The sequence below is a fragment of the Opisthocomus hoazin genome, chromosome 3, assembly GCF_030867145.1.
Source record: "Opisthocomus hoazin isolate bOpiHoa1 chromosome 3, bOpiHoa1.hap1, whole genome shotgun sequence".
Taxonomy (NCBI): Eukaryota; Metazoa; Chordata; class Aves; order Opisthocomiformes; family Opisthocomidae; genus Opisthocomus; species Opisthocomus hoazin.
In genome coordinates, this window is record NC_134416.1 from 49,531,525 (window position 1) to 49,553,611 (window position 22,087).

The window sequence follows — 22,087 nt, forward strand, 5'->3', positions numbered from 1 at the left end:
TTGAATTCCATTCTTTAAAAGTTGTATAAACTTTAAAAAAACTGAAGATTTATGAACCTTCATGAGACAAAATCGTAATATAATAATTCTAAAGCAGTGGAAGTGTGGGACAGCGTATGTCCAGTATTGAACATACACCATTGTTGGTGTGAATGATTTCAAACCAAAACCTAAAACGGGAAATATTTTCAGTTTCTTAAAAAGCTAGTGAAATCACATGGCAAATATGGGTAAAGATTTGTGAAACTCCAATTTTACATATGTGTTATACAGTTCCTGTGTTTTTCCCCATGTCCATTATAGTTAGAAATACTGTATTTCATGACACTATTATAAGCCTAACTCTTTTTAGTAAAACATTGCCACAAAATGAAACCCACTCTTTCAGTGATTTACATATTTTAGTATCTAGTGTAAATACTATTTGGTGACAATGTAAACTAATTTATGAACAGACTGATCTTAATATCATTCTCGTTAAAAAAGTATGACCCCTATAACTGTATTCTTTCTGACTTGAGATAGATGTTATTGAAATATGAAAGGCCATATACTGTTTAGGGATGTTTACATACCTATTTGCTAGTTAAGTTTCAGAAGCATCCTGAAGTAGACTCAAGAATTTCTGTATTTATAACAACACCATTCAAGTAACCTCAAGCTTATACACAGTTTTCTTTCTGCGCTTTTCAATAAATTGCCAGCAACTCAATGGCAATGTTAATGGAGAGGGAAAGCGGCTCTAGAAGGGAGCAAGCCATATTTGAAATCCTCTGTGAGATCTTTGATTTTTAGAGTTGTGAGAGCTGTCTCAAGAGATTTGTATTTGAGCGGAGGATATCTCACAGCTGTTTAGGTATTACAATGGGGAGATAGTCTAAAATCTGTACAAAATGAAATCCCATGTTTTCCTGGTTTACATCCCTGAAGTATATTTCCATTAAACAAAACTCAGAGTACTGCCAAATAATCTGGATAAGTAAGTAGCATATGATCTCTAGCAGCTGTGGAGTCTTTGGTCTAACTCTGTGGAGTTGTATCTCTAGTTAGTTTTGGGTTACTAATGCTATCAATAGCTAATAATTGTTAGCTATAGTACGTTCCAAGTAACAATAAAAAGCAAAAAATTATCCATGTCATTTTGATATTCAGGATATCAAGAAGTAATCTGTAATGTTTGTTCTGTGTCCTTTTTCCTAAGAGGTTCATCCTGTGTATTTACTCTGAACTTCAAGAAGAAAATATGTGTATTTCTCACCAGCATAGTCTCAGAGAAGAGACTAAGGGTATGGTTTGACAATACAGCTAAGAAAGGTTACAGCTGCTAGACCCCTTGCCTCCTTCTCCCTGCATTCACTGCCCCTCCCTGGTGCCATCTCCCTTGCTTTTTGTACCATTCACAGCACCCACTCTGTTCAGTGACCCAGAAGAAAACGTAATGGTGGTGTCTTTCCACCAACTGAGGAGGCTGTAGGTCCTCCCCTGTTCAACAGCAGTGAACTCTTGGATTGACTCAAACCATATTGCCCAACTGCACCCTCAGAGTGAGATCCAGTAGTATTTGGGCATTTTTCAAGCACTGAAGCATTAAAAGTGATCAACACAGAACTCACCTTAACAGTAAGGTATTCTTAGAATTGTAGTATCACTTAAGGTCGAGTCCAACCATCAACCTAACACTGCCAAGTCCACCACTAAACCATGTCCCTAAGCACCAAATCTAGATGTCATCTGAATACCTCCAGGTGTGGTGACTCAACCACTTCCCTGGACAGCTGGTTCCAATGCTTGATAACCTTTCCGTGAAGAAATTTTTACTAATACGTAATCTCAACCTCCCCTGGCAGAACTTGAGGCCATTGCCTCTCATCCTATCGCTAGTTACTTGGGAGAAGAGACCAACACCCGCCTCACTACAGCCTCCTTTCAGGTAGTTGTAGAGAGCAATAAGGTCACCCCTCAGCCTCCTCTTCTCCAGACTGAACAATGCCATTTCCCTCAGACGCTTCTCGTAAGACTTGTTCTCTAGGCTCTTCTCCAGCCTCGTTGCTCTTCTCTGGACACGCTCCAGCACCTCGATGTCCTTGTACTGAGGGGCCCAAAACTGAACACAGTACTCCAGGTGCGGCCTCACCAGTGCCAAGTGCAAGGGGACGGTCACCTCCCTACTCCTGCTGGCCACACTGTTCCTGATAGAAGCCAGGATGCCATTGGCCTTCTTGGCCACCTGGGCACACTGCTGGCTTTTGTATTCTAAGATTTCAACCAAAAGACTCTTTCAAATATCTTATGTAGGCACACACACAAATGATTTTTGTGAAATATGCTCCCTGAGGCTGCCATGTAACTGTTAGTCATTGAGGCATTTAGCATCAGGCAACCTAAATGCCTTAGTGAATCTACCCCACAAGTGGTCTGAAGTCTCAGAGGGTCCACACCACCAACGGGCAGATCAGAACCCCTATGGACACTTTTCAGCACTTTCATTGAGAAACAGATTGCAGGGACTGACATAAAAGTGTTTAAAGACCACTGGGGGCAAGTAATTATGAATGTCTTTCTAAACCTTGTAAGGAAGGTGGCATTTAGTTTAAGAGCTGAGATAACGACAGAGAAGTGACTTGATAACTGAAGGAGATATTTCACAAGCAGTCCTAATGTTGGTGTTGAAGTGGCTGTTGTGCTTCAATTTACTGTCATCGGTGTATTTTTCCCATACGTTATGTATGGCAGTAGTGAAGTTACTCCTTTTGTTGTGCTCTAATTCTTTATTTCTTTTCCTTTCCCAATCCTTCTAGACTCCATAGATGGGAAGCATGCTCGAAGGACTCATTCCAGTACTCCTCTGGGAGAATTATTTGACCATGGGCTCGATAGCTGGGCTACCTCCATTTTTGTGCTTTCTTTTTTTTCTGTCTGTTCCCGTGACAATGGGAAGACTGGAGTTTCTGTATATACAATGTATATATATTTAAGTATTGTTTTGTTTAACTTTATGTGTTCACACTGGGAGAAATATAACACAGGAGTTCTTTTTCTTCCTTGGGGATACGATATAAGCCAAGTGGTAAGTATTTATCATTCCTGTTTTGGTTTTATTTTTTTAACTATGTTAGTGTTTTCATAATATTACAGAAATAGAAAAATAGAGGTCAAAGCAAATGTATTTGGCCGAGATTTTGAATGTGAAATGGCATAACCCTGAAAGTAATTCACAAATATTTCCTGCATTTGCCAAGGAGGGATGTTCTCGAGCAATTTGTCAGCATCAGAAATTCACTGCCCTGCAGGAAAAAAAGGCTTGCAGCAAGCCTAGCAGTCAGCTAGTGCCCATGAGAATGTGATTTAACTGTATTTGATTTGTGATACTGACAAAAATTACTATGCTATCCGAAGCCATTAGCAATTTTCCCACCAACACTAGGATCTGAGGTATGATGTAAACTAGTCCGAGTGGTATTTATTAACCATAATTATACAGTTATACAATACTAGACCTTCTCAATTCTGCCACCTCTGACATCAAATGTGGTGATGGAAATAGGGTTGTACCTATACAGCAAGCATTAACTGTTGTCAAGTGAGTTTTACCCTTGAGAATAAGTCCAAGTCGTACCATTAGAGGTTTCCTCTCTGGGAACGGCATTCAGTAATGTGAATTATGTATCGGCCCACAGCTAGTCCCCAGCTGAGTTCCTGACTGGCTCACAGCTCTACCTTGAGGTGGACCTCCTCAGAAACGTGGCCAGGGCACCACGGTGAGTGGTGGCCTCAGTGCACAAATGAGTAGCAGCAGTAACAAGCTCATTGCACTGTCGAGGGCCCAGCACTGGGATTTCTGGGCTGGCTTATCTATTTCTTAGATAGCCAGGCTCTTGCAGCCTGAAGAGCACAGTCCCAGTCTTCTGAGCTTCCTGTCACAGGCATGAGATGAAAGATACAGCCAAATATACATAATTGAAAAGAAGTTTGACAAATATTCAAATATATGTTTTAATGGAAATATAGTATTTGAATTAGTGGCTGCAGATGTATTGCTGTAAACATAATCAGAATCCAGTGGTTTGAGAACAACTCGGAGATGGTGGTCCAGCTGTGGTGCATCTGTTTTGTCCCCTAGAAAATAGGTTCTGGGAGAAGAAGTTGGCTCAGTACTAAGACATTAGGCAGCCAGCTGGTCTTCAAGTTTCAGCCACGTCTGTGTAAGACTTCTTAGTGAAGTTCTTCCAGCAGGAGAGGAATAGCTGTGTTCAGACCGATTTCACTTGTTGCTCAGATGATCACTGTAGATACGCATGTGAATGTTTCGAAAGCTATTTTGGATTGCTGCAGCATCCAGCCCGTGTCAGTGGTTAAATAAGGGAGTGGGCATCAACTGGTGGAGCAGTACTGTTAACTGTGTCAGTGCCTTTTAGTGACCGATGCCTCTGTCACTGCTTTCCCATCTGGGAACTAAAGATAATAACAATTCCCTGTCTGACAGATGTGGTGAGGCTGAATTTCAGTAGTTTGTAAGCTGCTTTGATTAACTCGGATGCAAGGTGCTAACAAATGCTGTTTCCTGTTCCTCTCTGATGCTGGATTGCTGTCCTGCATGCTCGCTTTCTAGTAATGTCTGTGATGATTTGCCTACAGTCAAAATGATAGCATATAAATGTAAGGATTTTTTGATGCTATATAGCGCATTCATCAGCAGTGGTAGAAGACTGTACTCTTGAAATGTCTGTATGTCAGTTTTCCCTGTAAAAATTAGCTTTAGTGTTGTGATTGCCTATGAAATAAGATAGGACAGGATTTGTAGATGAAGGTGGTATTTTTTCCATTAGTCCGAACTACATTTCACGCTCACCGGAAAGTACATAACGTATTTTTTTCCAGCTATGCTAACTATTCTCGTAAAAGATCTGAATTCCCCTACAAACAGTGCCTTGCTCTTGTTTTATAAACCCATTCTGCAATTTTTGTATGATGCATGCGCTACTAAAGGTAGTTCTTCGTCTCCAGTTACTTTGAAGAGAGGATACTGAGGACATTAGCAAATGGCTGATGATGAGTAAGAAAGGTGATGTTCACCGTGCTGTTTTGTTCCCCACCACTTCTCTGCGAGATATTCCCACAGTCCCAGTCGGAGGCAGAGAGCGCGGAAGCACTCGCAGGCAGCGTTCAGACCGATTCCCGGTGTTTAGTTCCCTATTTCCTCCATGGCATTCCTAGCTGGATTGCTGCAGAACACGCCGTTCTGCTCTGTCTTCAATAAGTGCACCGAAAACGTGATGCAATTGCACTGGCATGTCAGATGTTCAGGTGGTCTAGTGCCCTGCTTCTGCTTTTAAAATTGATGGTAGCCAGGAACGTTGGACTGCATTATCCTCACAAAGCTCGGGAAATATGGTAATGGATGTAAGTGTGCAAATAGATAACAGTTGACCTTAATGAAAGCTTAACTGCATGTAGCTCCCAGGACACTGCTGCTGAGTCAGCTCCACTGTATATAAACACAGCCCGCGCACTGGCCCTGTGTTAATTATGGTATAAAAAGAGTTGCTGTTCCTCATGAAAAAACACCTCATAAGTAGAGAAATTTGTGGGACTTATGCAGATCACATTTTTCTGTGACTTGATGACTCGTCAGAATTGGTAACCTAATTACGCTAGCTGGGCTGTAATTGGCACTCCAATTAGCTCTGATTACAGCAGACTTGCATTTACAGGAAACTGTGGGGTGTAATCTTGAAAAATGGCTGTAATGTGTCTGAGAGATACTTGGTCAGAGGGCTGTTATGGCTGTTGTGGATCCGGAGTCGAGGAGGAGGCGTCCACAGCAGCGAACACTCTTCTCCTCTCCCCTCCCTCCAGCACAAGGAGCTTCCTCCTGCTGACTCCTCCGCGGGCAGAAGAAGGTGCAGGGAGAGGAGCCTCTTTACACTGCACAATCCAGACAATTTCAAGTAAGCACAAACCCCCAGAAGTCAGGGACTGAAGAGAAGACTGAAAAAAGAAACACTTGCTATGTTCTTGTATACATCTTATCACAAGCCCAGCCAAAGAAAGCTAATACCTGCAAATTAAGTTTATTGGAGAAAAGAAAAGACAAAGCCTTCCTGAGAAAAGCTTCCTGCCATATGTTAATTTTCACAGACGTCCTCTGGACTGTTTAAAAGTCTATTTTTCTCCTGAAAATTTTAATATTCCCTTTATGAAGTACTCCCCTAATCCTGCTGTTGCTTTTCATAAGCCACTGCAGTTGAGTTCATAGTAGGGGAACAAAATGTTCATTTTTCCTCAGTATGGTGTAGTGATACCTCTGCTTACATCGGTGCTGCCTTAAACATAGCACGGAGGTACCCTTTAGATTCTTAAACAAATGTTTGAAAGTGAAAAGAAGAGCTGTGTGAGAGCTGGGGTGACCCAGAGGATCGCAAGCCCCCTCCCCTCGCTCCCCGCAGCCCAGAGGGCAAGCTGGAATAAAGCACAGAATCACAAGCAGCAGATGTGGCAGGCAAGAGGCAGCTCTCTCTGGCCCTGCCCTAGCCCTGTAAGAAGGGGATGACCAGAAATCCCATATACAGTCATGCCTGCAGGCGTGGATGCTTGGATCATAAACCCTAGGTTTTCAGTTTTCGGTGCTTTCCCAGCTGGTTCTGGTGGCTTTGGGCGGTCCCACCTAGACTCACAGGGACAGCACTCTGCCTGCCTGGAAACTCTGAATAAATAGAGTATACAATGCAGGCAGTGACTGAAGCATCATAGAACTTACTTTTCTCCTTTTCAGTGATTTACTTTTCTTCTGCCTCACAGTGAAAACAGGGGAAGGGTTTTTTTTTTGGCTGCCATATACCAGCTTTTCTTTTGACAAGCAGTTTACAAAACTCATGCTGCAATATGTTTCATATGGCCTTTTCCCGGGCAGTACTGTGGCAGCCGGTGTTTCGGGAACTGGTAGAGAAATCCCGAGCAATGCAAGTGCACATCACATCTTTAAGAAACTTCTGTCTCTTCTGAGGGGCAAAAAAAAAGTCTTTATTGAAAAGAAAAATGAAGACGCAAATGCCTAGTTCGTTGGTCACGTTATCAGGGTTCAGAATCTTTTTCATTTTAGTTAAATATATCCTCACTTTCAGAGCTTTTGTAATTGGAAGTGTCTGTGGAATGCATGGCCTTTCTCAGGAAGAAATAGTATTGATTATTACTTAGTTCCAATGGTAGGAGCACGCTGAAATTGTTGAAGTGAAAGAACCGATAGTGGCGTGGAAGCAGTGCTGGCCAGGCCATTGTGTCTGCTTCCAGCTGCCCTGACACAGCTGGGAACCGGACTTGGTACTCGGTTACCTGAGGCAGAACCCACAGTGTATCCAAGTGAAACCTGAACAGCTGGGAACCTGCGGTGTGCAGGCTGTTTCTGCACAGATTGCTTCATTCTTAACCACCCAGTTACGGTTCTACTCAAACCTTTCTTGGTTGATTACTCTTCCACGTGCCTTTAACTGTTTACCTATCACATACTGCATGTCTAAATGCAAAATTACCTATTTAAGACACATAAAAAACTTTTTTAAAATGCAGAAATTACTCTTCACGCTAAAGCTCAATCCTATTGAAATCACTTGTAGAAAATCATGAGTTCTTCCTAAACGACTTCACTCTCTAGGTGTTTATTTTGAGCGCTGTGTTAATGGAAAATATTTCAACACAAGAACAATCAATGCTATTGGAATATGGTAGTGAAATTGAATAGTACAGTAAAATTAATGCCATTTTTTGTGGAATCATGAAGGATTTAAAAGCATAGCCAGAATATTTTTTAAAAAAGATGATAAACCGTTTGATTTTTTTCCCCATGTGGTACATCATACGGCATATTCAGTGTGCCTGTGTGTAAATCAGAAATGGTGAATCATTACGGAGAAAAAAAATGTATGTACACACACAATCTAGAATATTTTGGTTACAAAACTTACACCTGCAGTAGTGTAAAGGCATGAAAGAGATGGTGATTTTAAAAAATAAAATATTTTAGAGAACAGTGAAAAGGCTGGAAGCTAGGAGGTTTTGAGGAGTAATACTGCCTTATGGTTGTATGGGATTTTCCCCAATGCCACATTGAAGCAGCAATATTCTGATTTTATAGAGGGACAAAAGTGACTATGTTGCTGTGATTTACAAAATTGTGACAAGATAGGGAGCCGCTGCTCAGAAGCCAGCTGTCCTGCTGTTCAGCCATATCAAAGGGCCTACAAATTAACACAATGTATTTCCAGACTTTTGTCTGCATAAGTACTCCTCCTCCTGAGAGATAAGGCCTTGGCAAGCCAAAAATTGTCCTGGACAGATGCTGCAGTGAGTTGGAATCCACGATTGTATATGTCTGACACTAACTTGCTAGGTAGTCCTTACTTGTGTTATTTAGGTTGGACTTCTTGTTTTACAAAAGATTGCAGTTATTTTAACTTGCTAAAGACTACATTTATATCTTAAAAGTGCTAAAGCTGATCGATGCCAGAGACATGAGCAAAAAAATTGGCCAGCTTTTCTTAAGTAGAGTTACTCAGTTGCGGTTAGGAATACTGCTTTACATTGTGATTTTTTTAACAGTGCCTTTAAAAACAGGTCATAGAGTTGATTAACATGCTTAGTTGTTGTCTAATAAGTTTGACCACCTTCAATTTGTGCTAAGGTAGCTTAGATCAAGGGACACAGCCATTTTCTCACCCTTCCAGCTTTCTAGAGGAGATATTGGAGACTGCCTCAGTGAAGTCAAAATGGTTATTCTTACTGATTTCAGTGATACCAGGATCTCAGTTACGAGTCCTTAAAAAAACATGTACCAAAAATTTGAAGCCAGAAGGTGTTTTTCATACACAACATCTGTTAAATAAGAGGCAATCTCAACCTGTGAATGCTGCATCACCAAATCCCAGGGCAGGGGGTTCCCCCGAGAGAGCCCATTGCACCGACGCTCCTGTTCCTAGAGGTCTGCTGACATCTGACAGTGATACTCATATGACTGCACTCCCAAAAGCACTGACTGTATTAATGGATAACATTGACGTTCCTCTTTCATCACTTGCCAAAGAAGTCTGTTCAGAATTCAACGTGTAAAGATAAATTGAGGCTCCATCAAAGCCAGCTGGAGTTTCGCCATCAACTTTGATGGGGCCAGGTGTCCATCCGTCATGTCTCATGGATAACATAATGCAACTTCTTCAGAAAGCCAAATGTTGGCTCTGTCATAGTCGGTTGTAAAACCCATAATACACGTCCTTCATTTAGGCCAAAATTTGATTCACTGTCTGCAGTGGCCCAGGATGTAACTCTCATACTAGTGCCTGTTCTTCTCCATCGCAGATCTGTTGTGCTGCTTATTCTTGCAGAGGCAATTCAAACACCCAATTCTGCAATGCCACATTCAAGCAAAACTCTTGAAAAAGGTTCTATACTGATAGGGCAAGAAACTTGAATTTAGCTACAGAGAAGTAAGTGTATGAGTGTATAGGGGACTTTATGAGTGTAATATGAGTTTATATGAGTGTAATAGGGAGTTTAATGGACATCAGTGTTCTGCTGCTAACCTGTGATCTGAAACAGACTGTTATCTAAAACAGAGATTTTCAGTGTACCTTTAAATTAAAGCAATTAATTTAATAGAAGACTGGAAGTGTGTTTATTGAAATCAAAAAGGAAGAAGGAACATAGCAAAAAATGAGTACTTAAAAAAACTAATAAAAAAATAGTAAAATCTATCATATAGGTAAAGCTGGGAAAGATTTGTCATCCCAGAGCGAGAAGCAGTGTCGAAAGGAAAATATAAAGGTTGCTGAATGTTACCTGGGAATAAATACATGAATATGCCATCTTCTAAACTGCATTATAATTAACATAGTTGTTTTAATTTAGAGCTAAAGTAGATGTTCACAATTCATTCCTAAGCCAAGTCTAGAATAGTTCAGGAGGTTGAGACATGTAAAATGAAATATGCGGCCCTCTTATGAACCCTATAGCAAAACTAAACAGCTGAGAAAAATATAGCCTAGAAAAAGAGTGACGCAGCAGAGTGGGTGGCGTGGGCTGAGCTGGCTGAGCGGGAACCGGGTTTGAAGGGAGAGCGGGGTCCCTTGAGGAGGTGGGATCAAGGGCACAAGGGCTGGTGAACCACCGCATCGCGTTCAGTACTGCATTTGCACGTTACATGCCTCAAATGATAAAACTTCATCAATTTGTGCCATAGATGGTAGGCGGTACTGCTACAGGTATTGCAGTGGGTGTGAAAGATATTGCTATAGGAGCTGTAGGGTTTTGATTGCATTCAGATTTCTGACCTCAGCTGCATCAGAAAATGAACCCTGAGCAGAGAGTAGAAACTACATTTACATCTGTACTGAAACTGGTGGCATTTCAGCACGTGAAGTGACTCATGAGTCTTGTGTTTGAGTCCTTTCACTCCTAATGAAGTTTGACTACTTGTTTCTTTTTGCATCCTGTAATGATGTTATCTGTCAAACAAATTAAAAATCAGGGAAGACTTCAACTCGCTCCCCTTCTTTTTATTTCTTCACATTCAGCTGATTTTTTTATTTCAGGTGAGCTTATATTTTTTTCCCCTCTCAGTTATTCTGATATGATCCGTTTAGGGGGCTGAGCTGCAAAAATAGCCACGTTGCTAATTCTGAAGTCTGTATGCAAATGCAAGAAAGTGCCTTTGCAGTGGAGAGACCTGACTTTAAGAAAGGATTTAGAAATTAGGTGTTTTGAAAAGGTATGTCAGTAATACCACATGCAAACAGATGCACATGTTAGCCGGGAAGTTGTTTGCTTACTGTATTTCATGCTTTTTAAATAATTTTGTTTGTGACCCTGGAAGCTGCTTAGAACTAGTTGTTTTGGGATGGCAACAGAAGGCCCTGTAAAGTGGAGACCGGAGGAAAATAACAAGGTTTTTTTGCTCTTGCATTTGTACAAAGATGATAGACAAAATTCTGTGCCTGTAGAAGTAAAGGGTTGAAAATACTTTGTCCTTTTTCTATAGGTGTTAATTGCAGCGTATCTGCTCACTGGTGCTGTTGGTGTAGAAGTCTGGCAGAAGCCTTTCCTGTTCGGTTATTACATCACAGATGCATTAGTAATCTTGCTTATAGGTAAGTGTCTGGATCCATGGAAAACTGTACTGTTTTGTAATTATTTTGATTAGATATTTCTTGTATTTCCTTTATAATTTTTTTTCCTTTTTGTAAGTGTTGGCTAGTCCAAAAAATGCATGAATCGTGCTGACTAAAAGGGCTGATACTGGAAACCTTTGAAAAAGTAGATGATTTTGGAAACGTTTTCCTCACTAAGTTACTATCTGTTGCACACAAACAATACAGAAAATGTGTCTTATCTGCACATGCAGTTCAGTGCAGAGCGCTGGCTGGCTGGCTGGCTCTCAGAGTCTCGGGAACTCCTTATGTCACTCAGGTAAAATGTCGCTCACGCTTACATACATTAGAAGTTTAATGTTTTGGCCTGCGGCACACTATGCTCCAAAACATGGATATATGTGGATATATATATGGATAAAAGGAATAAAGGCATTCTTTAAATAGTCTTAGGAGGCACAACTGTAAATCTGAAAAAGAGCCAGGTGGTTTCTAAGCTTTTATTTAGACTTGCTTTCTGAACGGAAGCGATGCATTTTTCATACACAGCAATAGCCTCTTTGCTCATTATTTGATGCTGTCAGTGTAGTTTGAAATAAGCATTGAACGTTTTTCAACTGCTAGAGCTAGACTGAGAACAAAAGCAGTTACATTTTAATGAGTTAAAAACATGGTAGTCTTAGCCAGAAGTGTGTTTATGTGAAATAGTTTCGATGCATTGCTTGGAAGGTGAAGAAATTAGCATATAAATTTTAGGGATTCTATATGAACGTACAGAAGAGGAGAAGAGGGCACCAAGAAAAGTGGTTGACACATGCAGCCTAGACTTGCATCCTGAGAAACGTCTTCAGTCCTCGAGCCAAATGGAGGGCTTGGATGTAGGTGTTCACCTGGCACTGACGCTAACTAGGGGCTCTCCGAGCATTGCAGGGGGACTTTTGAATCCGCTGCATCGGCAGGTGCTCTCACCACCCTTTCCCATGGAGGGGTCTTCAGCAGGTACCGCCTCCAGCCGCAGTGCTGCTTCCCAGACTTCCCAGGTTGGGAAGGACCCTGCCTTCAGGCCGTGCTTTCTGTGAGCAGCGTGTACAAGGATACGGCTTTGACAGTCCTTTGTGCTTTACCCAGGGTGTAAAACTGACCATGTGTGACCAAGACTGTACAGTCTTTTTTTTTTTTTTTTTTTTTATCAGGCCTGTTTGGGGCACAGGGAGGAAAATAAAGAAAGGAAGAGGCAAAAATAGCGGGTGCCTTTTCAGTAGTCAATGAACTATTGGTCTTGACAGCGGTGCAGCTGTAACGTGTCCTTTGGTGGCTGGCAGGGCCCTGAGGGATAAGGAGGGATTCGTGCTCTCCGAGGAGCACCACAAGTCTGGGAAGGAGGGATGGAGGGATACTGGCTTGCCCAGAAGCAGCAGGTTAGGCCTGCGTTGGCGTTGGGTGCTGGTGTGGGCTGGTCCCTTGAACGCACGCACATCGCTGCTTGTGTTCCTGTCACTGCGACGTGTGACAGCCCGTTGAGTGAGCACACTGACGGCTTCCCTTGTGCTTGGGAAGCCACGGATGAAGGTTTAATTCAAGCTGTTCAATGTATTAGGAAGGTTTGTGGTAGGGAAGCATGTCAATGTCATCAGATCCGCAGAAGCGAGCATTCTTTTTCATGCTCTACCAAGAACAGCTGCAAAGCAAGGTTTGATGGACTACTCCATTAGCATTAGAAAGAAGTATGGCTTCTGTTTCGTGTGATACACTTGTGTGAATGGATCCATGAGCAGAGATTTGAGTATTTCTTTGATCATTGTCCCAAGCAGAGTAGGCATAAGTAAGAGCCGAAAGATTCCTTTAAAAGCATTGACTCTTGCACGGTATCCACAATGCCATTAACAGGGCAACTTTTGCAGCTTAATTATAGTTACATATGGGTTCAAAATATGCAAGAAGTGATCTTGGTTGATTCTGTATTACAAAATTGTCACAGTGCTTAGTAAATGTCTTAAAAACGGACAGTAAATTTAAATAGTAAACAAGTAGAATCCTTCCTCTGAGGATAATGCACCATGCCACTTCACTACAGGTTTCAATCTCAGCTCAGCAATAGTGATTGAGGTGGTTATCATTGGATAACCTGCGTGCAGTGAATATGGATCTATAAAGGTTTTAGAAGCTTGCAGTAAATTGCAGGACCCCACTGTGACTGAACAAAATGTGTCGGTCCAACCTACACCAAGGGCCGAGCAGCCAGGAAAATTAAATTGTTCTCTCCCTTAGAGAGGCTGCAGCAAGTGTGTTTTGCTCAGCCAGATCCATTTGTATCAGAGAGCCCACTCCCTGGCATGCTCAGTTAACTGCCTTTGTGGCTAGTTAAAAAACAAAGCGATGCAGTGGGCCTCTGATGCTTTTTACGAGTTAGTTTCCCAGGACCCTGAGAGGAGCCATTAAACCATAACTGGCTGTCCTTAACCGTCTGCTGGCATTTAGTAGTCACTGGCGGTCCTGCTAACAATGAACCTGTAGCTGCTCCATCAATCCTTGGCATTCGTTTCGTGGTTTGACTGTTCTGTATACAACAGGAGTTCAGGGGCTGAGCCGCCACTTCTCCGAGAACAGCTGGGCCTTAGCTAGTACCTTCTGGAGTGGGAGGAAATCCAAACGAGATGCACACGAGGGGAGTTTTTCAGATGTCTTTCCTGGAGTTTCGAGGGGGGGGAATAGCCCATGGATAACCTAAGGATGAACTCTGCAAAAGCCCCTCTCAGGGGAAGCTGTGGTATCACCAGGTGACACTGACTCACTGAAAATAATGGAATTTTTATCAGGTGCCAGAACACACAAAGATATACACAGAAGTGCAGCAATACCGGTGTTTAGATTAGATGTTTTAGGAAAACCTCCCAAGAGAGCGCTTGACGTATGTCCCTGGGAACTGTCTAGCACGCTGTGAACACCTGTAGGAAGGCCAAGTCTCCGGCTGCTGAACAGTGACCTCGGAGGACTCCCCTGTGAAGCAGAGAAACTTCTGCGTGGTGTTTTATGGGAATGAATTTTTCAGCCAGCCAGCGAACAGAAACACGTAATTTTCACAGGCAGTGAATGCAGCTCCATCACACACACCTAGCTGGACACCGCACAGAGGCAGACGGCCGCTCTCCTGTTTCTGGAGCGCGTTATCCTGGCTGCTGGACAGAAACGCCGCTTCTCTCCAAGCACGACAGCAGCCAGACCTTTCTGAAGTGATGTGCCTGTGTGCTCAGCTGGAACTCGTTACTTTTGCCCTCAGCAAGGCTCCTGTGGGTGGCACTCCGGAAGCTCTCTTGGGCTTTAACCGCGGTTGTCCCATAGCACTATCTGGCTAACCAGGGTCCCTGCAAAGGGCAGCACTGGGGTGAGAGCGGTCATTTCTTTTCACCGCTCCAGGGTATCCTGAATGCCTAGCATTCCATGTCACCCTGCTATCAGGTTGAGAGCAATATAAAATATTTACAATAAGCATTTTAAAACAGTCGATTCCCCACATAAAGTCAAGTACCAGAAATGATGCTATAGACTTCATAAGAAGGTTTTCACTGACAGGTGAACATCAGTAGTTCAGGGAGCAGCATTACTAATTGATGATGGTTTCTGCTTCACATTACATTTAAATGACCTGTAGTAGGTGCATGTTCTGAAGGAAGCATTTCCCGTTCTTGGGACATTCATACTTGCTCTGAGATGATAGTTTTTGTAATAGCTAATAATTTGAGTTCAGGCTGCAATCTTCTCCTCGGTGGAGACATTTATATGCCTGGTTTGCGCTACCTGACTGTTCATTTCCATGCAACTTACTGGAAATGTCTTTGAGTCTATTAAAGTTGTTCAGAATTGACCAGAGGGCTCAGAAGTTATGGTGGGATGCACACAAGCAAAGCGTTACCACATCAGCTTCATTCCTTAGGGAGCCAGGTTGGAAAAATGACTCCTGAGTGCACAGTAAGATTCCTGCTCCTCCTCAGTATTAATTGCAGCCACAAGAACAGGCTTTGTGGTTAAAGGACCACTAAAGTCTGGAGTGGCGATGTTGTACATCATCAGTCTCTGGCCCACGGGGCAGACAGTTCTGTAATCCAGACGTGGTGGCACACTGAGTCCACTCTGTCTGGTCACCAGTGCCCAGGTCTGGCTACCGAAGCTTGTGGCAAAGCTGAGACAAATTTTCGAAGTACAGGTTTGAATGTGAAATGTGGCTGCAGTACTAACATCTGTCAGAGATCTGAAAGTTGAACTTTCTTTTAGAGATGGGGCCAAAGCATTCAGAATTTTTTCCTATGATGTGTATTGGACTGGGTTCTGTGCTGACCTTTGCAGAGTGTGTGTTCCTTGAGGCTCACTCCTTCTCTGAGCTAGTCAAGTATATAAAATGGGGAGTAAATATATAAATGAAAGCATAATAGCAGCAAAAATCAAGCAATGAGACCAAGCCACAATGTTTGAAACATGCCAAGTATTTGCGTTCTGTTATAGTGGGAAAGCAGTTATCCATCCAAAACAGTGCCTTGTCCTTACACTGTGTCCTGTATCCTATGTGTCAGAGGAGGACACAGAAGTAGTTGCAGTGGGTCATTACACAGCAGCCTTCCCTTTTTTCAGTCTCAGAAAATGTTTAGGAGGCCATGGTCAAATTGTAAATTGTTTCTACCTCATGTGGATAAGTCGTTCTGTAGTGATTTCCTATAGTTCCCACTGCAGAGCAGCTGATGCTTCTGCCTTACTGATGGATAGTTGAATGATGAAATGTTAAGTGATGTGTTTTCAAAATGTTACCCCTTCGACAGGCTTTGACTAGCCTTGTTTGAAACGTGTGATTAACAGGAGTTGGCTTCCACTTGTCTGTCACCAGTTTAACATTTATTAAAGCATTGGTGTGACAGATTGTGCGAGACTTTGCTGAAGTAAAGGGTGTGAAATACTCACCTGTCACTCGAGATATATATGAAAAGCAGTTGAGTTCATGTTTGGAGTAACTCATCTGAACAATAACCCAGAAAAGCAGAGCACTGAAGGCCAGAGGCAGAGCGGTGTCATGGGATGTTAGTTACAAGCGGGAATGGGCTTGGTGGTGGTAGCTGTGAGGAGTCGTTGGTGGGGCGGTGGCAGCCCCAGAAGAACGTCGGACATGGGAGCTCACCTGGCGGAGTCCTTCTGGAAGCCAGCCTGGGCTTTTCAAATAAAGGCACCGCTTCTCTGGTGCTTGATTCTTGCTGTGCCCAGAAAAAGAGAATGATGTGTACGTGCTGTGTGAACAGGACTACATCAAAGAAGCAGCTACATCCATAAACTGATTTCTCAGTCTGTACTAAAGCCCCTAATGCTAATTGTTAGCTTGCAGCTCGGCTCAAGAGAGATAAAAGCAGTGTGTACTTCCTTAGACACCGAAAATAAGCTACATCCCTTTACAATCTTTCTACTCAAGAAGCATCTTAGATGCTAAACATCCAAAACATGCATCAACTTTGTGCATGAAGACAGTGCTCATGTTTACACTGTGCTATTAATCCCTGTAAAATAATTTCACACTCTGTAGATCTGTGTGGGTGTATTTTTCATCTGTCCTTAAATTGCTTAATGTTTTCGGACTTTACAGGCTCAATTAAGTCTGAAAATTATACACTCATTTTCTAAGCCTTTTCCAATTACAAAGTGGTTCTAAGTTTGCCATTTTATGTAATAATAAAACGTAATTTTATAATTAGTGGACAGCTCAATATGCAATTATCTGTTTGCACAACCAATTAAAAGAGTTGTCTTCTCAAGACATGCCTGAGAAAGTCACACTGTTCTGTAAAAAGCTGCTGTAGCAGTTACAAGTGCTTCTAAATGTTCACCTTTTGATGAAGCTTGCTTCCAGACACTGATCAGTGTGAGAAACATTCAGTGTGTGAAGATTTTTTTCCTGTGTCTAGCTGCTCTAAATGTGGAAGAAATTTGCAAAAAACACAGAAGAAGTATTTAAAGAATTTTCCCAAGCTAATATTGAGGCCTAAATATTTTTAATCTTAATTTTTTGTTTGGTGACTAAGAAAGGTAAATGATAACATCCCATTTCTTTAAAGCAAGCATTGACTGTGATGAATTATTAACCTGGAGACAGAAAGGCCAGGCAGTGTACTGAAGGTGGCCATGTGGAGGTGTGGGCAGTTGCAGAACAGGAGAGGAGGGTGATGATAGTATTTCATTTGTAGGCTGAAATGCAACTACAACTGCCTGCTGTTAAAGAGATGGCTTTTACTGAGCTCAACTGCAATGTGGTTGGGAGAAGGTCTGCACAGAGCTCTTCACTGCCTCCCAGATGGGAGGAGTGCTCTGGGGAGTCTTTTTTTGGGGGACCACAGTAGGGATGGAAAGGTACTTTCCTGAACAAAGTCCCACAGTTTCCAGTGTGATGTTCACCTAAAAGTACATGCTTGTCTCATTTTTGAACTTTTAACTATAAGGAAGAGCCAATTCTTAACAAATAATATTTCAATGCTTTTCTTAGGACAGTTTAAGGATGGTTCACTTGTCAGGAACTTACCAACAAACGCGATTTACGATAGCAAAGGTGTGAAGATAAACACCTAAGGTAAACATTGTCCTTCCTTTGAAGCAGTATAATGGGTTTAAAAATAATGGTTTAGGTGTCTTGGCTACCTACTTGGAGTTGCTTCTTTATTTGCTGGTGTTTACAGTCCGTGAAGTTTGGTGGGTTCAGGAGCATGGCTACCTGCTGTGGTAGGCTTTCGACCTCTGCCTGCACGCCAGTGTGGGGCTCTTCTGCTGGCTGCCGAAAGAACATCTGCTAGAACTGGCAGCAGTGGCAGCAGTTCACTTCTGGCTGTACCCTCTCTCTCTCTACAACGAGCAGAGACCTGTATTTTGCAGAAAGGCCTAAATTAACGCAGGTACGGCAGCCACACTGAGTACCTGCGGTGCGTCACGGAAACAACCTGACTGCCCGCAGGTCTTCAGTAGTCTACATTTAGTTACATGAGGGTTTAAGATGCCCTCGTGTAACTCAATACGTTACTGCTGGTCTAGACTAACACAGGGGACAAAGGTACCACGGTATCCATCACGTGCTAGCTTTTTCTTTTTTTTTCTTAAATTCACTCAGCAATATCACACAACATCTTACTCTTTGGAGTCGAATTTGAAAGCACCGAATGACATCTGAAGTTGTCACTAAAATTGATGGGAATTATCTTTTTGATCCCTCCTACACACGTGTGTGTATGTATATGCATGTCTGTGTGTGTGTATGTATCTGTGTGTTTATGTATATATTTGGAAAACAAGATAATGCCTTTATTTCTGACGTGTCTAATCCTGAATTCTTGAATGTACTGGTTTTTTGGCTTTTTTCTTTTTTTAATATGGATGAAATAATTCCTGATAAAGAGCTTTGCAAATGCTTATTTCTCTGAAAAGGGAGTCAAGATAGTGCAAGGCAGAGGACTGACCATAGGATTGTACCTAAATCCGAGGATTTGGGCTTGATACCTGCGGCCTGGTGTGACACAAGAATTCCCTGTGTGTAGCTGTGCCACCCATCTGTGCTTTAGCATGTCTGCCTTTAATACAGGCCTGTGTTCTTACAGTTGGGTCTCAGAATTTAAATCAGCTGGAAAACGGGGGAAAATATGAAAGGAGAAATTAAAAAATACTGGAAGAGCAGTAATACTTCTAATAACTCTTGAGGAGTTCTTTTTCCTGTAACGTGTTAAAAACATCTAATGCACTAAACTTGGTTCTTAAATGATTTTAAAATAAAATATGTGATTTTAGGACATTTGAAAAAAAACCCAAAAGCTCCATCGCCATGGCTTGGGCAGTGGCTGGATGGCTGGGAGCCAGAGAGACAGCAGTGGCTTTGCTTTCCAGGCTGCACCTTTTGTTCCCCAGACCGGCAGGGAACGGCAGCAATGCGGAAGCGGCAGTTCAGCTCCTGGGCACAAAGGGATCCTTACTGCCAATTAAAAAGCAGACTTAATGAGTACCAAAAGCAGCCCCCAAGCCAGGCCTCCTTAGCTACAAAAAGATGGGAAAGCAACATGTTGTAGGAAATGATGGAATTTTGAAAATCCTGTAAGAAACGGGGGAACACCCTTTGCTTTCCCTGCTGCATCCTCCGCTCTCGCTCTGCTGAAAGCGAAGCCGTGTAAAAGTACAGAGGAGTAACTGGTGTAACTAACTGCCCCCCTCGGAAAGTGGCTTTTAGCTAGCTGGGGGATTGTTTGTGGTCAGTGTGTTATTTCTAACTAAAATGGCACTTCATAAAAATAACAAATTGTTGGCAACCATTGCTCTTTGAATTCTATTTCTAGTTGTAGTCTCTATTTCTGTTCCTCTCGGTTGCTTTTCTCCTAACAAATCAAACTTCAGGATTGCAGCAGGAAATTTAGATTTAACCTCAAGAGTCAATGTTTTGTCTCATGTCTGCTCTAATGTGATACAGATGTTGGAACTGCTGTACGTAACTCAAGATTTTATTGAACTAGCCCTCCCTGCCTAATAGAAAACATAGCTAACCGGAGTGCACATTAAACACGGATCACTCTGAAGGCACTAAGCTTGTGAATTTTAGAAATATATTTACAAAATACTTGGGCTATTACTTCAGTTGCACATCCTTCAGCTGTTTGGTACGGAGTTCCTGCCCTGGTAAAGAAGCAGAGCTCTTTATCTTACTTGTTTTAAAAAGCAGAACCAAGAAGTAAACATGTGAAAATGGAACACCTGAAATTATTTACAGGCTGGATATTCTTTTTTTTTTCCAATTCTTTGTTTCCTCCTCTCTAAAAGATAACCAGAAAGACTGGAGAAATAGATTATCTATTGCATCCCTTTTTACTTCATCTGTTTTCCAGCAATCCTGATCTCCACTATTCTTGCTTTTTTTAGTTTTCCTTCTCTTGCGTTGCCTCTGTGGCCAGAGCGTGATAAACACTTGGGTATGTCTTTTATGAGGACTGAACGGTGAACGCTGGCATTTCTCAAGACTCTGCAGTGCCACATTAGCCCCAGTACCAAGTAATCTGAAATCAGTTATTTCCTGTATTCGTTCTTATTTTTCCTTTTTTCTAATAATTATTTCTAATAAGGAGTTTAAAGTTTGCTACTTTTCTGTACAAACAGTACACTGGGTTTCTTAAAATTTTTTAAGGTAAAACCAGAAGGTTTACAATATCAGAGTGCTTTTCTTGCCCATAACAAAATAGGAATTATGTATTAATTTAGTACACCAAAACCAATCCTCATGCCTTACAATATAAAAGCCGGGCAGAAGTATGCTACGAAAACCAATCCTCATGCCTGATAATATAAAAGCTGGTCAGAAATATGAGCAAGGTTTTATTATCACCTAAAGCCTCCAAACTCAGTTTGTATTCTGTAATAAGTACAGGAATACCGAGCCATTTTTAAAATTCCATGCTAGCTCTGTTATATGAAAAAAATCTTGAGGTCATCAGTGTAGCAGGACTGTGTATCATTACATATGAATTTTTTTCTTTTCCAGGCTTCAGTTTATTTCTTTCATTTCCGCAAACACTATACAACATTCACAGGTAAGTTAATTAACATTAAATACATCCTATCCCCTCCCATTTAATTCTGTATATTTTATGGTTTCTTCACGTGAGAAATAAAAGTAATGCTTGAGGTAGCTTAGCTTCTTTCACCCAGGTGCTGTCCTGGTAATGTAGTAAAAGGTTTTTCTGGCCAGTTTTGAGATTCTGACTGGTTTGTTTTCCATATTTATGACTCTTCTCCTCTTCCTTTCGCTTGCCATTCTCCAGGCAATCTCATGCTGGTTCTGTACAGTAAACTGGTGAAGGCTCTGTAGTTACAAACACTGCATTTTATTTGCAGTCAGATGTGATTTGTAACTTATGCCCGCACTAGGCAGAATTCTGTAGCTGATCCTCCCGCACTCCATGAAGTACTTTATTGTCTTCCAGATCCTTCTGTAAAACTCTTCTCTGTGTGAAGTCTGCAGATAATTGCCATCAGATACAAGCCAGGCAGGTGGCAAGCTGTGCTTACATCGGAGAGCTGGCTTGCTGCACCTAGGAGTTTTATACACGGCTAGTTCATACTCCAGTGGCCTGTTTTTATTAATGCTGCCTGCCTACCCCTAGTATTTGCTAGGTCATTTCACTCAGCTGTCACATCAAGTCTTTCAGGTCCTAAGTGTCCTGGAGGAGGGACTGTCACCGCCTGTCTTCAGGAATTAGTGGAAATTAATATTAACATTTAAATTTGGGAGAGACTAGAAGACAATAAGGCATCGCTCCTGCACGGCCCTTTTCATGTCACAGTACTGGGTGTAGTTAGCAAAAACTGTAAGTGCAGCCCCAAGTTTGGGGCAGGAAGAGGGGCGACTTGGGATGGGAAGGGCTGAGGACCTGCCGAAGGGCTGGGCTTTGGGCCACGGTGCTGGGAGCAGCAGCGTGAGGGGGCTGGGGGCCAGTGGTGCAAGGGGCTCCCGTTCGGCAAGACTGGGAGAAGGAGCACAGCACCTTGGCCATGTCAGTCCCTGGCAGCAGGAGCATTTACCACCATGAACATTCAGTTTTTGCTTCCTTTCCTCTCATGTCAGGACTTTTGTTTAGTGTTTTACTTTTGAAGTCCTCATTCGACACAGTTTCTCCCAAGCCTTCCAGTGGGTTTATCATTCCGCTGAACAGAAGAGCGCAGTAATTTTAAACATCCAGTCAAGTTTGCTTGAAGGATGCACACACAAGCTGTTTGGTGATGAGGGATTTGAGCTTTCCAGTCATCTCCTCTCTTATCATCCTGCTTGCTTGTTCTCAGCTGTTGTTTTATCAGAAGAATATTCTTTTTTGTAATGAGAAAGATATTTATTGGATTTTTGTGTAGCTGTTTCTATAAATGCAAATGTTCAGAGATTTTAAACAGGACATTTCACAGTACACTTCAAA

The 22,087-nt window shown here is 42.1% G+C and overlaps 1 protein-coding gene across 1 annotated transcript in view; it reads left to right on the top strand.

The window, feature by feature from the left end:
* The window catches only part of LOC104329147 (ethanolaminephosphotransferase 1), a 60,044-nt gene that overhangs the window by 27,614 nt on the left and 10,343 nt on the right, over window positions 1–22,087 (top strand). Inside the window, exons 5-7 of the mRNA XM_075416193.1 lie at window positions 2,799–3,067; window positions 11,024–11,132; window positions 20,662–20,710. Coding sequence (XP_075272308.1) covers window positions 2,799–3,067; window positions 11,024–11,132; window positions 20,662–20,710 — 427 coding nt within the window. The remainder of the gene's footprint in view (window positions 1–2,798; window positions 3,068–11,023; window positions 11,133–20,661; window positions 20,711–22,087) is intronic.